This window comes from Chelmon rostratus, chromosome 23 (assembly GCF_017976325.1).
Source record: "Chelmon rostratus isolate fCheRos1 chromosome 23, fCheRos1.pri, whole genome shotgun sequence".
NCBI lineage: Eukaryota > Metazoa > Chordata > Actinopteri > Chaetodontiformes > Chaetodontidae > Chelmon > Chelmon rostratus.
The window spans coordinates 3053146-3068019 of NC_055680.1; the positions used below are offsets into that span (position 1 = coordinate 3053146).

General features: G+C 43.7%; 1 protein-coding gene across 5 annotated transcripts in view; it reads right to left on the reverse strand.

Moving 5' to 3' along the window:
* The window catches only part of sorcs2 (sortilin-related VPS10 domain containing receptor 2), a 283675-nt gene that overhangs the window by 40984 nt on the left and 227817 nt on the right, over positions 1-14874 (reverse strand). For all 5 annotated transcript variants that reach the window (XM_041964688.1, XM_041964687.1, XM_041964686.1 and 2 more), the window contains exons 6-8: positions 11752-11816; positions 7519-7637; positions 3774-3863 (exon numbers count right to left, since the gene is read on the reverse strand). In XM_041964688.1, the coding sequence (XP_041820622.1) occupies positions 3774-3863; positions 7519-7637; positions 11752-11816 (274 nt within the window). The remainder of the gene's footprint in view (positions 1-3773; positions 3864-7518; positions 7638-11751; positions 11817-14874) is intronic.

Here is a 14874-nt window from a genome sequence, read left to right on the forward strand (position 1 = left end):
CACTGGATTTATCATCAAGTTCCTGAAATCCAAAAGATCCATGGAAGATTTCAGACCAGTCCTGCATGCAGTCCATTATTTCTGGTCTACTTGCCTGTAAAGTTTGACTGGATTTGCCAACTCCACACTGTTGAATGGCTGCTGCTCTTCATTGGTCATCCCATTGGTGGACATTTCCCACCTGTTTGGACTAGACTCATCACAGGACAAACAATGGACTATAAAATCAAATATAAAGGTCGAGACTCCAAACTTTCTTGACATAAGAAGGGAGTTCAAGAAAGATTATTTCATTTCCCGTACTCGTGTTGGACGCCCACATACAGCCATTCCGGCTTCCTTTTAAATAGATTAAACTACATCACTGCCCCCTTACTCTTGCAACATGACTGAGCCTCGGTACAGAGTGGTGTGAGTCTTGCCCATTTCATTAAAAAAATGGACAACATCTGATGCCAGATTTCCCCCGGCAGTCAGCTGTGACATAATAGCCTCTTCAGTGTGCTCACCCTCTCTCAGCAGCATTGAGCTCATTTCCTTTCACACTCTAACAGATCCCATTAATCATTTAAATCCCCATCATGCCCCTTGGACATTATTCACACTGAATTCTGTAAAGAGGTCTTTGATTCTGTCAGCCCACACATTTTACCTTTCAGAAAGGCTTCACTGGCTTCTGGCTCCATTCAACTTCCTCGAACATAGCCTCTTGAAGATAAGATCAATCCTTGTAGTGATTATAGGCGTATTTCCAAGCCGCCTTCATGGTAACACTGAAAAACCAGGTGTCAGCGGTCACACACTGATTTGGATTGTCGATCTGGAACAGTGCGGTGAAAATTCAACAAACACCTCTTTTGCATCAGTTCTTTTTTGAGCTTGTGCGTACTGGTTCTGCAGTGGTAAACACCTGCACCTGCAGCCACATGTACACTTTCACCTTCTCTGGACTGCTCGGCTTTGCAATGCAAGCAACGCCTTTGCTCCTGACACAGTTTAAAACTACTGTTAGCCTGCGTGTTCTATGCAACTCAGCTTGGATGGTGGTGCCAGGTCCCGTACACAGAGTACTCAACAATTCCTGTACATACTGAACTTCTGTCTGTATGCAAAAGATGCGCTTATGCACTCTGGGGCTTGCCACACTCATTCCTATGATAGACAGACAGTATATCTGTGTCACCTGTGGATACCGTTCTCGGTTGTGCGCTACGTACTGTTGGTGTTAGTGTAAGTAACTGTTTTGCCTATTGTGTGACAAAATCCGAACTAGCCAAGAAGCACAGAGAAACTGAATGACAACATTCGGGAAATAAAGCAACACCATGTGATGGACTTACATACTAAATCAAGGTCAAGGTGCATTTGCACAATTGATGCTGCATCATGGAGCACTGGGAAGTGACTGCCACACCAAACACCGGCTGAGCCACACTGACAGAAGAAGTGGTCGTAGTACGGTAGCCAGGGTGTGTCTTGCGGCATCTTGACGCACGTCAGCCTGTGATAGCTTGCATTCAGATCCTTGTTGTGCGTGGACTTCCATAAAAAACACTGGGTGCGCTTGTTCTGACACTCAGCGTTCAGCATCAGCCTGAGCGCCTCTCTTTTTCAAGAACTACCGATGAGGTGCCGTTGAGCAAGACATCCTAGCTGGTCCACTGGCGGTGAAGCCGTGGTCGTGGAGTGTTGCTCGGCTAAACAAGGTGCTAAAAAGACGGAAAGGTGATTGGCAGCAAGTGACAGGATGGAGGCAGAGCAAAAAGGGGACAATTATTACCTGTGATTTAACAGCCCAGCAAGCTGTGTGCATGTGTCTGTACCTTAGTGTGTGTGTGTGTGTGTGTGTGTGTGTGTGTGTGTGTGGTCCATAATCCATAACTTGGGTCAGGTCTCTCAGGACAGAGCCAAACTGCTTTCTCTGATGCCCTCTGCATTTTTCATCCTCCAGCCTCTCAATTATTCACAGTGGAAAAACATGGCACTCGCAACACACCCTCTCTCTCTCTCTCTCTCTCTCTCTCACACACACACACACACACTTCCTCTCCTCCCTTCCATCCCTCAGTCCATCCCTCTCTTCCTTCTCTGCTCCTCGGCCCCGCCCCCCCCCCTCTGTGTCGCTCGACCTAAAAGCTTCGCAACGTGTGACCTATCTGCTCACCCAAGTAAGAGGACACATGTAGAGAGGGAGGGAGACAAGAGAGCGAGAGCAACTGGGGCACGCTCGAACTAACACACACTTACACACACACACGCTCGTACACAAACTGATTTATCCACCGCCTTCCTGCCACACCTAATCAGATTGATCCCTATCGTCTCTGCTTGTTGGAAGGAGAACAAGTGTGTGTAAGTGTGTGTGTGTGAGTGAGTGCGTCTGCATGTGTGTAATTTAATCCCTTTCACCTTCCTTGAGGATCACTGAGTACTGTAGCTGAAGTAGTCAAGCAATTGAGGCACGAGATCTCTCTAAGTGGTGGGCTGGAGACGAACAAGAGTAATTCTATACATTTCCTGGACAATGTGTGTGTGTGTGTGTGTGTGTGTGTGTGTGTGACAGAGAGTCAATGGCAGTGATTGTCTTAAAGGTTCTCTTTTCTTAGTTTAAGGCTGAAAAATACATGAGACGTCTCTCCGGGCCCTGCATTCAATCAGCGCAGTTCAATAGCACTCAGGCTGGTGTCGCGCTAAATCGCCCCCCTGTGCCGCCGACAGCAAAGGTTCCTTGTCTTGTATTGGAGTGGAGCTCATTTATCGTCTTCGCCTAAGCCAGTGACACGGGATGCGACTGGATCGATGCTTTGTGGTGAATATTTCATGGGGGCTATTGTATATCAGGCCAGCACCAGGACTAATTTAGGCACAGGTACTGTACTAACATCTGACACCGCCGAAGAGGTGGAACACAGCGGTCAGAAGGCTGCAGCGTTGCAGGTTTGAATGCGTAGAGTGAAGGAAAAGGCGTGTCTCAGTCTCCTGGCTTTGAGTATGAACATGTGAGGCTTTGTAAGACAGGAGAGGGAGGGGGCACATGCATTAAGGGCAGTAAGGAGACAGTACTACCCCTCCAGGCCAGCTATTGGAGTGCTTCCTCACTTCCAAGCAGGAGTTGTGGTGGAGGGCAGGGTGTCAGCAGTGGCACAGTGATGGATATTTTTACACCGTGGCTGTGGATCAGTGGTGTTTTCTGCTGCACTACACTCAACATCTTTAATGTTTTAGCCAAAAGCAACAAAACATATTGTTGAGTGTTTGAGTGAGAACTGCATCACAAACCTACAATCACAGTTAATATTGTACTGAATGTTAACATTTATGATAATATTCGCTCAAATCTGTTACATTAATGCAAACATCTTGTGCAATATTACACATTTTTGACTGTTATCTATTTTTCTACTTTATAATAGTACAAAACATTGCATGTATTCCATATGGCAATAGCATTTTTAAAGCAATGATATTCTTATATTCTTGTATATAATCTACATATATATAGTTGATTTTTATTCTGTACCCTTTTTTTATTGTCTTATTGATCCTTCTATGTCTATCTTTTATTCTTTGCTATCTGTAACAATTCAATTTCCTGCTTGCCTGCTGCTCCACATGATTATAAAAAAAAATGAAAAAAGTATCATCAATTTCAAAAGACTATGTAGAAAAACCGAACAAACATGGATCTGATTGATGCTGTGTGTGAGCCCACATGTGTTCAGCATTAGCTGCACCTTTCAGCAGCGAAAGGAGCATCATTTTTGTTGCTTTACCTTCGGCAAGGCGTACTTGGGAAACCTCATCTGGACGAACTCGTTGCGCCGGTAGGACACGTAGTGCTTGGTGCGATTCCCCGTGGTGACCTGGGAAATGGACAAGAAGTCAGATAAACCACACAGTCTCAACACGGTCATCTTTTCCTCCCACAATTTGACATTTTTATTCTAGTACAAACTTGTGTTTTATCTCTACTTTTATATTTTTTTTAGCTCTCAATCTTTCAAACACCCAGAGCCTGATAAAGAGAATAAAACAGGCCAGACTGAAGAACAAACCTGGATATGTGGAAGCTTTATTAATCACATTTATTAAGATTTTACAGGACCTTCTTTATGCCAGTCAAATGAAACACAAGACCAGTTTGGAAATTGAAGGTGAGGTTAGAATTGGCTGCAGGGTTGGTGCCACAGGCCTCGAGAAAAGCGGGACTGATTGCTTTTATTTTAGAAAATGCAATTTGGAGTAGGACATTTAAGTGTTTTCTTTTCAGACTTTTCAGAATGAGCTGGCCAGCAGAGTTCACCATCTGCTGTCGGTGACTGACATCGTACCGCTCAGAGCTTGGCATGACTGGGATCCGTGGGGAAAAGGCTGAATCATGCTGCGCCCCCTGCTGAGAGGGCTGATCGGAGAGCTCACACGGCGCTGAACCAGAATACCCAAAGAGCTGAGGGTGGTTTTAGCAGTGAAAGAGACGACGCCGGTGACTGACAGCGACTTAAACAGGGCTCGAACTCGTCATATCCCGGGTGACGGGCTCAGGAATCCACAGAACGCTTTCTGAAACGCTGTCGCCGTTTGGCTTCTTGCAAGGTGAGCAGCACTTAAACTTTCAGAGCTGCTCTTTTCAAAATCCGATGGAGAACTTTGTATTCAGCGCTTCTATTTTGGGCTTTGTGGGGAGGGCTTTTGTTTTTTTTTTCCCCCCTCTCTCGCTCTCAGATATCTGAGCCCGCGTCGTCAGCGTTCAGACCGGGCCGTGATTACAACCATCATTTGTGATTGAAAGGAGCCAACTAGCGCGCCTTTTTTTTTCCTAATGCTGAACAGTGATGAAAAAGTGATGAAACAATGAAAGCCATTTTTAAAAACAGGAGCCCCCCCAAAGGAAGCGCTATCGACCGCGTGTTCAAAAGGAATCGCTTTCTAAAGAATGGCTGGCGAGGTGGGAGGAGATGAAGCGTGTGTGTGTGTGAGTGCTAACGCTAACACTGCGTTCTTACCTCTGACTCTGCATATTTCTGCAGCCTTATCATCTGATAAGCACTCCAAAGATCTGCCGTGTGTGTATATACATTACGTGTGCATGAATTCCCTGTGAAGGGTGTAGGTTTGGTGTGAGGGTGGAAATCAAAGGTTCTTGAACAAAACAAAACAAAAAAAGGAAATATGTGCGTGCTATTTCCTGCATTTATATATTCATATCGATCTAGAAAATAACACATTAGACTGGGACTGGTTATTGCTTTCTTAATTAATATAAGTCAAACAGAACTACTCTCAACCAATTTTACACATCAGATCCACACACATTTGTTCCTGCATCTGATACGAGTGGGTTAGCTGTACTGGGAGTACTGGGAGGATAATCCCTTAAGGATAATGGACCAGCCTATTGTTGCCTAATGAGGATTTAATTCTTCTCATACACATTCACATGCACACAAACATACAGACAGACACATCCACAAAGTATAACTATTCCATCCCGCTATAGGGATTCTGCTCCAGTATACCAGCTCATGTATATTCTGCTGTTATCACATGCAAATGGGATTCCGCCTTCAGCCTCCTCAGAGTGTATGGTACTGTACTGCATGGCAAGTCAATTATAGACAAGGCAAGATTAATTCTGCACAATGTCCTGAATAGCAATTCTTTTCCATTTCAAGTCGACAGCACTGTATGTTATCTGAGCAGCAGAGTTTATCAGTAAAAAAGACTGCAGCCTCGGCGTGTGTGTGTGTGTGTGTGTGTGTGTGTGCAAATACAACCACAACTGAATAGATACACTGACAGATACAACACATGCATAAAAATGCTGAATGGTGATAAATAAGAAGCGGGTTTTAGAAAAACAGAGTTAAAGGTAGGCTACAACACTACAGGATTAATACATAGTAAAAACTGTACTCATTTTGAGTATTAGTGCACTGAACAAATGAGGGCCACTATTGTCTCCTAGACTTTACTCTTTACAATGAGATCAGTTATGGGGAAAATTTGCTCGGCTGCTTTAAAGTATAAAAGCGTTGTTCTTCCAGTGCATGTGGAGCGCAGGGAGAATTAAATTCATGCTTGTGTGAGTGAAACTAAAGAATTGGTCGCTTATTCTACACCTTAAAATAACTTTTCGCAAGCAACCTCATGTGGTCTGAGGACTAAAAAGTCTCAGGATGGGTGGTTGGGTGTACAAAGCATGTGACTTTGAGACTACACTACATCCTGAGACTCCTGAATCACATGAAAACTTGAGGATGCGAAAGGCGTCGCTCGTTGCGACAAGCCGACAGAGAATTATCACTGGAGTCTGCAGCTCCCCTCAGCTCTGCGGGGCTTTTTTAGCATCTTTCAGCTCATTGTTTTGGTTGTACGATGTGCAGATTGACTGTTTTGGTTCTGTCTCAGTGCACTCGTCCACCTTCTAAACATTCAACAGCAGTAGGCAGCTGTTTTCAGTCAAAAAGCCCAGTGGTGGAGACCAAATCAGAGCTAAAAGCAGACTGAATATTGGACTCACATTATTCAGGTGGCTGCACACACGACTCCAAATGAATGCTAACGTTGCTCTGTGTCTGCTGGATGTGTAAATAAGCAACTGTTTGCTAACATGCTAACCATGTCCACTTTTTTAGGTGATGTGTGTCTTTTCTTCTCTCGTTAGAGGTAAAACAAAAACAAAAAATCAGGCTTTTAAGGTTCAACAGATCTGAAAGAGGCACTTGCAAGAAATAAATGTAAAAAACTGAGGCTGCGGCTGAGAAATCATGACTTTTAGTGCCCAATAAGAGTCAAGCTAAAAAATACTGGACCCTACATCTCAAATAATGCAACTTGATAGTGTCGCTTGTCAGACCCTCACTGTCTGCTAAGTGCCCATGTCTCTCAACTCAACAACCTGTGTGCATCACAGTAGGAGTAGGACTCCCTGTGACTACTATGTTGATTTTTCCATGTACAATATCAAAATCATGTTCATTAATATTTAGTTGTTTCGTATAATTTTGCCATATAAGATACCGGTTTGTGTGTCCTGTGTTTGTGTCAAAAACCCTCAAAAGAAGAGGTAATTTTATTTCATTGGTATATTTTATTGTTTACTGTTTAGTATATTTTTTATTGTCTTAGTATATTTTTATTTCTGGTTTATTTTTAATTGCATTTATGAATATGTTTATTGCATGTTGGTTTATTTTATTGTAATTATCTTAATTTTATTTTAGAATCTTTCTCATCTTTCTTAATATCTTGTTTCTAACATGGGGGTTGCAATGCAAATTTCATTGACATTTCATGCTCAACGACAATAAAGGAATCTTGAATCTTGAATCTCTGCATTCAAGAAAACGAATTTCTTAATAAAAAAAATAACACCCTCAACGTGATCCTTTTAGGACAACTTAAAAATCTTTGGATCTGTTTGAGGTGAACGACATGAAAACAGGTTTTTTTCCACACCTCTATTTCAAGAGTAAACCACTCTCCTTTTCACCTTCCCCCATCACTCGTGTTGCTTACCTTGACAAATATGTAGTCGTCTTGCACCAGCAGGGAGTTGTGGTCGATTTTCCCGAGGAACTGAGCCGTCACCATTTTGTCTGAGCAGTTCTGGATGAGACAGGTAACATACAGGTAACCTGCAGCGACACACAGGAACAGAAAACGATGGTTACTGTCGGTTCCTGTGCTGCAGATGACCTTGTATGGATATGTGAGCTACGCTAAGTGGACTGTGAGAGAGAAAGGAAGAACGAGAGGAGCTAATTCATTTTCCGTCAGTTTATATTTAGAAAAAACAAATCGTAGATTAACCACAAAACAGGCCAGAGACAGAAAAGAGCAAGACGTAGAGGACATGGAGGAAGAAGTATGGGAGAAAACTAGGCGAATGGAAAATTGAGACATCATTTTCCAAACTCTATAAGATATGACAGCTTCCCCACAGACATACAGCCATTCTAGCATCCAAATGGCCAGGAGGGATTATCCTCAGAGAGACACACAGAGAGGTTAGCGCCTGTTGCAGAGCTTACCCACTATTGAATTTCAACCAGCAGCTGCATCAGCAACATTGCCTGCTGAAATTCAGCCGTTATTCTCCTCCCAGAGGTGACAAGTTGGCAATAGAGAAAACACTCACAACACACACACACACGCTCACAAGCCTGCATCCATGTGTGTCCATATGTGAGGTTGGCTGTTCAGAGATGGGTTGCTGCAGCAGACACTTACTGCACAAAAACTCATTTTGGTACGACAATACTTGTTTAGACCTTCTACTGACGACGTGCAATCCTTGCTCACCCTGACAGGCATCTACCAAGTTGATATGAATCTATGAAGAAAGTATTGTTACGACATGCAGATGTTGCTCTGTGTGTTTCAGATGACAGTGCACAACAACTTTCATGGCAATCTGATTATTAGATGATGAGATATTATTCATGTGTGAAGCTGTGAAGCTGGCATGTTAGCCGACAGACAGGTGGTGCTAGGGAAGCTTTACGGTGTGGGGAAAATGAAAAGGGTTTATTCTATATCACGGGAGGGGTTAATGTGTACATGTGAATGCAAGCATGCTTATGCGAGCAGGTATGTTCAGTGTGTTAGTTGGCATGGATGCGTGGATGTAAATTCTTCTCTAGGCTAAAGTCACATATAGGAATCAGGAAGTGAACAAATTGAAACTTTGACCTGATGATGGCACCAGAGGAAAAGTCAGTGAAGGGAGGGAGAATGAGCAATTGAGGTAAATAAAAGCCATGGTTGGTGATGTTTGAGGACCTGAACCATAAGTGACATAAAAAACCTGCCTGTAAGGAAGCCACAAGGAAAGTGTAATGTTCAATTACTAGAGAGCAAATGGTGCTTCAGTCTTTATCAAGGAGGCTTTGGCAAGTTCTGACGAAGAGGGTAGAGTCCAACAAAGTGCTCCTCTTACCGCCGCTGAGGTTAATCAGGCCGTGAGCATTTAAGGATTTGCTTGTTACATGCAATATTTGTCAAGCTAACTTCTAATTATGTTTGGAAAGAAGTTTAAACGACCAACAAAATAATCAATTTTTTCTCATTTTTGTTGCGAATGTTCTTTTGAAGGGACGCTGACAACAAATTTTTGGTTTCAGTCTCATTCCTGATCATTCTTATTCCTAAATTTCAATTTAGCTCATTTTAATATAGTTATAAAAATTGTTACATAACAAACAATATCTTAATGCTACTCAACATACTGTGCAGAAAGCTCTTCGGGCATGGTTTAGTGGGCCTACGACTGCCACTGGCAGCTTTATATATTCACATGAGTGACAGCACGAGGTTTTCAGAAGCACTAGAAAATATAAGCAGACACAATAAACTGCACTTCACATTACTGAGTCTATCCTCTTCATCGGCTCTGTACTTTTCCCTCTCTGCTTTGTCTTTGTTCAAGAGGTGTCTGGTCTAACAAATGGACTGGCTAATTTATTGAAAAGCCTGGACGTTTAATCAAAGAAGCATACAGCGGAGAACTCATTAAAAAACCATTAGATTGGGCTAAGTGTTCGATTGCGGCTTGTGGCGCGTGCCCTTTTTCATGCTACTTGCTGTCCTCACGCACCCACAAACATGCTCACATGCTACGCGCCCACATATTTTCCCTGCATCTGTGAACAAGAAACCTGTAAAAGCTGAACAGTGACGTATAGATGACCCAGCATGAAGAAAATCTTAAATAATTTATTACATTATACTGATTTTGCAGCAGTCATACCATGGGGAGTACGGCGAATGTCTGCTGTGTGTCCCTGTTTGTCTCTCGACACGCCGACACAACAGTGAGGCGTGTGACTGCGTGCATGCTTGTGTACATCAGCGCATGAACGAGGTACACTCAGGCTTTCCTGCACATCGATCCCTCTTAATGACAAACACACTCCCCGCCGGCCTCCCTTTACACACGGCTCATCCATCATCGGACCACCCCCATTTCTCTGGAGTCCCGTCGCTCTTGTCAACCAGCGGTCCTGGGCACAAACCCCCCCGGTGCCTCCACAGAGACTTCCCAAGACTTTGCGCCCTTCTTTGCCGCGTGCCACCGTTTAACCTTGGCGATGCCACGTGTGACAGGGGGGTCACAGGACGAACAGATTGGTTTGGCATGCCTGATCGCTCCAGCCCCCCTCGACTATCTATCTATCTGGGCATGGAAGCAAGGTGAGGGAATGGGAGGAGAATGAAAAGGAGGAGGAGGAGGGAGGACCATGTGGCGCTGCCTAGCCCCGGGAAGAGCTCTCGTGCCTGGGCAGCTGGCCCAGACAGACAGCCTCTCCCGTACACCCTCCACAAACACAGGCAGTCTTGTTCGGGGTGACAGCTTTCACATTGCAGGCAGCATCTCTCTGTGTGTGGGTTAAAAGACTTCGTGTCTCCGTAAGGGATTTAAGAGGTGTTTGTATTTTCCTAGAGGGGAGGTTTACGGAGAAATAGAGTGTGGCACTGCAAACACTAAAAAAAACATATCCTTCATTTTGCCCTTCGCTATCTGGGAATACTTTCTGACTTTGCCTGCTCGGGTTTATTTAGACTTGGGGATTATGGGTAGGGAGACCCACAGTAGGTGAAGTCTAGAACACACACGTGCATTTACAACCACACATTAACAAACCCGCACAATCTTAAACACACACTGCTTCTATTAGCCTCTTGGCCCTCGGTGGGGAGTTAAGCACTAACCTGTCTGTCTGTCACTCAGCTGATATGATAATCCAGATTTGCTGTTGTTGCCCCGGGGGCCCCTGACTCCCTCCTTAACTTACCCATTAATTCACCATTGACCCCCCCCCTCCCAACACAGAAACACACCCTGCCCACAGCAAGGTCAAACATCCATCTCTTCTATTAGCTGCATTTACTCTGCATGCTATGCTCAGACCAGTACTGCCATGATGGGGAGGGCAGCGCATGAGAATTGTCCCCCTCAGCTGGGCTTGCAGTGAAGTGACACTTCTCAACACAGAGCTCTAGTACGATGTGATTGGACCACAGAAAGAAGCAGTTAGCTACAGCTATTGTCTGTATAGTTGCACATTGGCTGCAGGGCAATAAAAACAGAGATCAAATGAGCAGACCAGCAGTTAAATCTGTGCAAATACAACAAGATGAAAAGTTGCTATGAGTCCAACCTGAGTGCACCTTAAAGGCTACCCTGTGGAGTTTTTTTTTTTAACAACAGTAGCACCACGGAGCAGTGTTTCTACGAGTGGATGCTTGCTTTGTTTGTATCTTGTGTGTCTAAGTGCTTAACCGCAAGCAAGTCCAGTTGCCTTTGGAATCACTTAAAAGTACCATGACGTGGAAGAATGAGAATCTTTGTCCAGAAAATCTGCCCTGCAAATGTTTTCTGAGGAAGAAAATGCATCCGACATGTTCGCAAGGCCTCGAGGATACACACATTTCATTTTGCTGAGAAACAGTGAATGTAAAGATAACTTTGTTTTCAACCTGAAAAGAAAAGTCAATCTTTGCCTCGCTGGTGTCTCATGGTTGGCTTGCTGGTCAGTTGATGTGAGTTTCTCTCGCTAAGTTAACCAAAGCTGATCTCTGGGAAAGGTCCACACATTTACCAAGCCTCTCTGAGCAAATCCACCAACAGCAATTTCAAAAAAATGAATACATTTCTGCATGAAATTTCATTGTGATGGTGTCACCCTAAAAGTCTCAGGAGTAAATATATAATTAATTGAAAATTGAGCACATGGAACATCGCTGTACCTCCACTCGTATCTTGCATTTCCATGTGCACCAGATCAGGGTCCACGTCCACACCGGATACTGACCTGGAACACAGAAAAGAACGACATTAATTAATGCCGTTTCTGACCGGGGGCAGTACTTTGAATCAGAACTAAGCCACATAACACTAATTAAGGTTTATAGTTACGTCCAATGTAACGTTCATTGCCCAAGCAGGAAGTTGTGTAGCCTTTTTGTCATGAAAAAAGAGAGTTGGGTTGGTGGATGGACATGAAGTGACTTTAATGTGGGAGACCAGAGTCCTCATTCTGTCATGGATCTGTAATCAACAAAAGCCACATTTTTCCCCGAACCAAACCTTGACCATGTTCTTCGGTTACCTAACCCAACAAAACCTTAACCGCAGTTTATGTGTCATGACCACAACCCTTTCCTCACGTTAACCTTCATGTGTTGCCACAAGCAGAATTTGTCAGACAGAGTTGAAAAATGATGGCATTGAAAAAAAGCTGTCATTTATAGAGGTTGGGGGCTTTGCAGAATCGTCCGATGCCACAGTTCTTCTGTGAGGATCCATATTTAGTCTTAAGATTTTGCCTTACTGAAGTAAATTCAATTATCTGCCAGTGGATCATTTCGAACCCGAACGATCTAAGAGCGTATAGCAGATTTTTCCACTGCACACGATCAGTGTGCAGATATTTAATTGATACATAAAATATTTAAAACTGACTGCTTGGCTCGAATGTACTGTGGTTACATCACAGTACACAAGTACACAAACATATCGCCCGGTCCCCTTTGATTACACAGATACATCAGTAAATATGCACAGCTCAGCTCTTCCTGGAAAGTGCACTCTGATGTGTTCATCCTTGCCTAACATGCATAAAACTTCCAAAATTTTATACCCCTCATCCTTCTCAGAAGCACGCTGACACGCACTTCAGCACACCCACTCTGTGCGCCCTTCAGTGAGCAGTAAACTAAGCAGTTCATCTGATTAGGACTGCGTAGAGCAGTCTGTGAAATTTCCCCAGCCCAGTAAAGATAGAGTGGCGATTTAAAACCTTGTTACTTTGCCTATAAAGAGGCTTTATGAGCAATTAGCAGGCCATGGAGGGACGAGGGAGGAAGGAAGGAGTGAAGGAGAGACGATGAATGTGCTACAGGATCTGCTGCTGCTGGATGAGGGTTCAGGTCTTCTTCAAGTGATCTGTATGAGCAGTTTGCTCACTGGTCTATTAAAATCAAGTAATGTAAGAAAAGTCATATGTGACTTTAGTCAGGTCTTGACCAAACAAGCAGAAAAAACTACCTCAGGGGCCAGTACAAATGTAGCTCATCTACTTTATATCACATTTTACAGCTCTCACTTTCATAGCAGCTGATGATTTTGAGGAAAATCGAGATGACGCTCACGAGGGTTATATGAATCTACTTTCACTAGAAAAAAACAAAAACATTAGCATTGGACATATGACATATTGTCCCTGCCGAGTGTAAGCCTTCTTGTCTGGGCACATTAGAATAAAAGCAGTAATACAATAAAGGAGAAATACAGTTATACAAGTACAAGTACCACATTCAAAAGTATTGGGAGAAACAATGAAGAAAAATCTTAGCAAGCACCTGGAACATGTTAAAAAAACCTTTTTTCCCCGAGTTCTTGGATAGATGAGATTTCTGAGATACACAATTGTTGGCCAACAACAGCAATAACTATCTGACGTCTTTAAAGTATATGGTTACCTAAAGCTGTCAGCCGGCCATAACGTGGCATAAAGCACAAGATCTGTACTTTTAATGGACGAGAAGTACAAAGCGTTCCAAAATGGAAATGCAGTAATGAAGAAAAGCACCTGAACCTCCTAACTCTTTTATGAGTAAATGTACGTATTTCTTAAATTGTTACATCCCTTTGGAAGCACTGAGAGTTACTGCAGTCAAATCTAAGGCAGCTGAGACTGCTGAAGGCAATCTGACTGGTGTCTGGGTGGTGCAGTTATTTGTATGACCACAAGAGGTCGCCACAAGAGTCCAGTCAAAACCTGGAGATCTGGCTGATGGAGGAAATAAGAATAGAGAGGAAATGAGTGGAAAAGAACTTTCCAACGGGTCCCGTGTGTGCTGCTAAAGTGTCCTTGACCAAGACTTTGAACCTCTGCCTTTTCACTCAGCGCAGGTTACTCTGGATAAAAGTGTCAGCCGCATGCTTGAAATGCAAATGCCTGGATTGAGGGTGAAAGCGCACTCTGCACCGGCAACGCATCATTTATTCATTCCACCAACGTTCTGGTCCAGTTAGACCTTCATCACAGTCTAAGTGTGTGGGATTTCCTTCTGCTTTGGTGAGGGAAGTTAAAGCAGACAGACTGAGAGGGCTGAGAGGAGGGCAGGGGAAATAAAATGAAGGACAGACAGGGCTGACAGAGAGATAGAGAGGTTGGTACAGAAAGAAAAGAGAATTGGTTCATAAGAAAGGGAGGTGGAAGTGCAACATGCTGCAAAAACATCCTCCCTGGGATGGAAATCAGCTTCATCCCAGCTTTGGTTTCAGTGCCATTCGATTACACTTTTATCTGCATGCTTTTCACCGCATTTCATTTTTATCACCTACCCTCAAATGTTTGCTTTTGTTGTCAGCTGTCGTGTGAGATGCCCATTCAATTTCAAAAACTGCTGTTTTTTTTGTTTTGTTTTTTCATTCGGGATGACAAACATAAACTTTATAGGCCAGGATCGCAAAAACAAGGTCCACGGGAACAGGTTTGGCCAGACCACCCCAACAGCAGATCGGCTTTAATGTGATGTTTTTAATGTGATTTATGGGAGCACGCTGGCAGACTCCTGTTCTCTTGTTGCTTTTATGGCTGTTAGACCACAGGCAAGGCGAAGGCCAGAGCCAACAACAGGCTAGCTCTGTCTGCTCTGACCACACACGTTTACAGCACATGTATGCACAGGCGTGTCCACACATATGCACTCTTGTTTTTTTACAGGAGAAGCAGGTCACAGGTAGTGCAGGCCTGAATTCATGCGTGTGCGTCTGCTGCAGGCAAATTTACCTGCAGGCAAATATGATTCTGCAATAAGTAGCTCAATTCCTGAGTGGCAAGATTAAATGTACACTGTAAAATG